The sequence below is a fragment of the Eimeria tenella genome, genomic scaffold (genome assembly GCF_000499545.2).
Source record: "Eimeria tenella Houghton genomic scaffold, Eth_scaff1754, whole genome shotgun sequence".
Lineage (NCBI taxonomy): Eukaryota > Apicomplexa > Conoidasida > Eucoccidiorida > Eimeriidae > Eimeria > Eimeria tenella.
This window is the reverse complement of record NW_013541583.1, coordinates 2997-3402: the sequence shown is the minus strand read 5'-3', so window position 1 is coordinate 3402 and position 406 is coordinate 2997. Positions and strand designations below refer to the sequence as shown.

Sequence of the window (406 nt, the reverse complement as noted above, 5' to 3'; positions counted from 1 at the left end):
GGAGGCTGCTGACGAGCGGTTGCTGCGACGCGCAGCAGCAGCAGCAGCAGCAGCTACTGCTGCTGCTGCCCGCTGCATGCGGCCTCTCCCCCTTGCTGCTGCTGCTGCATCGTCCTCGAAGTCTGCTGCGGCGCGGGACGCCGGCGACTCCGTCGCGGTCCTGCGCCCGCCGCCGCGCAGCGTCGCGAAGCCCACAGGCCTGTGCTGCTGCTGCTGCTGATGCTGCTGCATGCGGCCCCAGCCCATTTCTAAAGGCGAACGGATCAGCAGCGGGGCCTCTCGAGAAGCAACTACAGCTCGAGCATATTCCCTCAGTATTTCAATGTTGCCGTTGGCGGTGCATCTCTGGGCGTCCCACAGCGCGCGCTGTACGTACACCGCAGCAGCAGCAGCAGCAGCAGCAGCA

The 406-nt window shown here is 66.5% G+C and overlaps 1 protein-coding gene across 1 annotated transcript in view; it reads right to left on the bottom strand.

The window, feature by feature from the left end:
* ETH_00040505 (WD repeat domain-containing protein, putative) overlaps positions 1 to 406 on the bottom strand; it is a gene marked incomplete at both ends in the record, with an annotated part of 4284 nt that overhangs the window by 976 nt on the left and 2902 nt on the right. Inside the window, one exon of the mRNA XM_013373804.1 lies at positions 14 to 366. Coding sequence (XP_013229258.1) covers positions 14 to 366 — 353 coding nt within the window. The remainder of the gene's footprint in view (positions 1 to 13; positions 367 to 406) is intronic.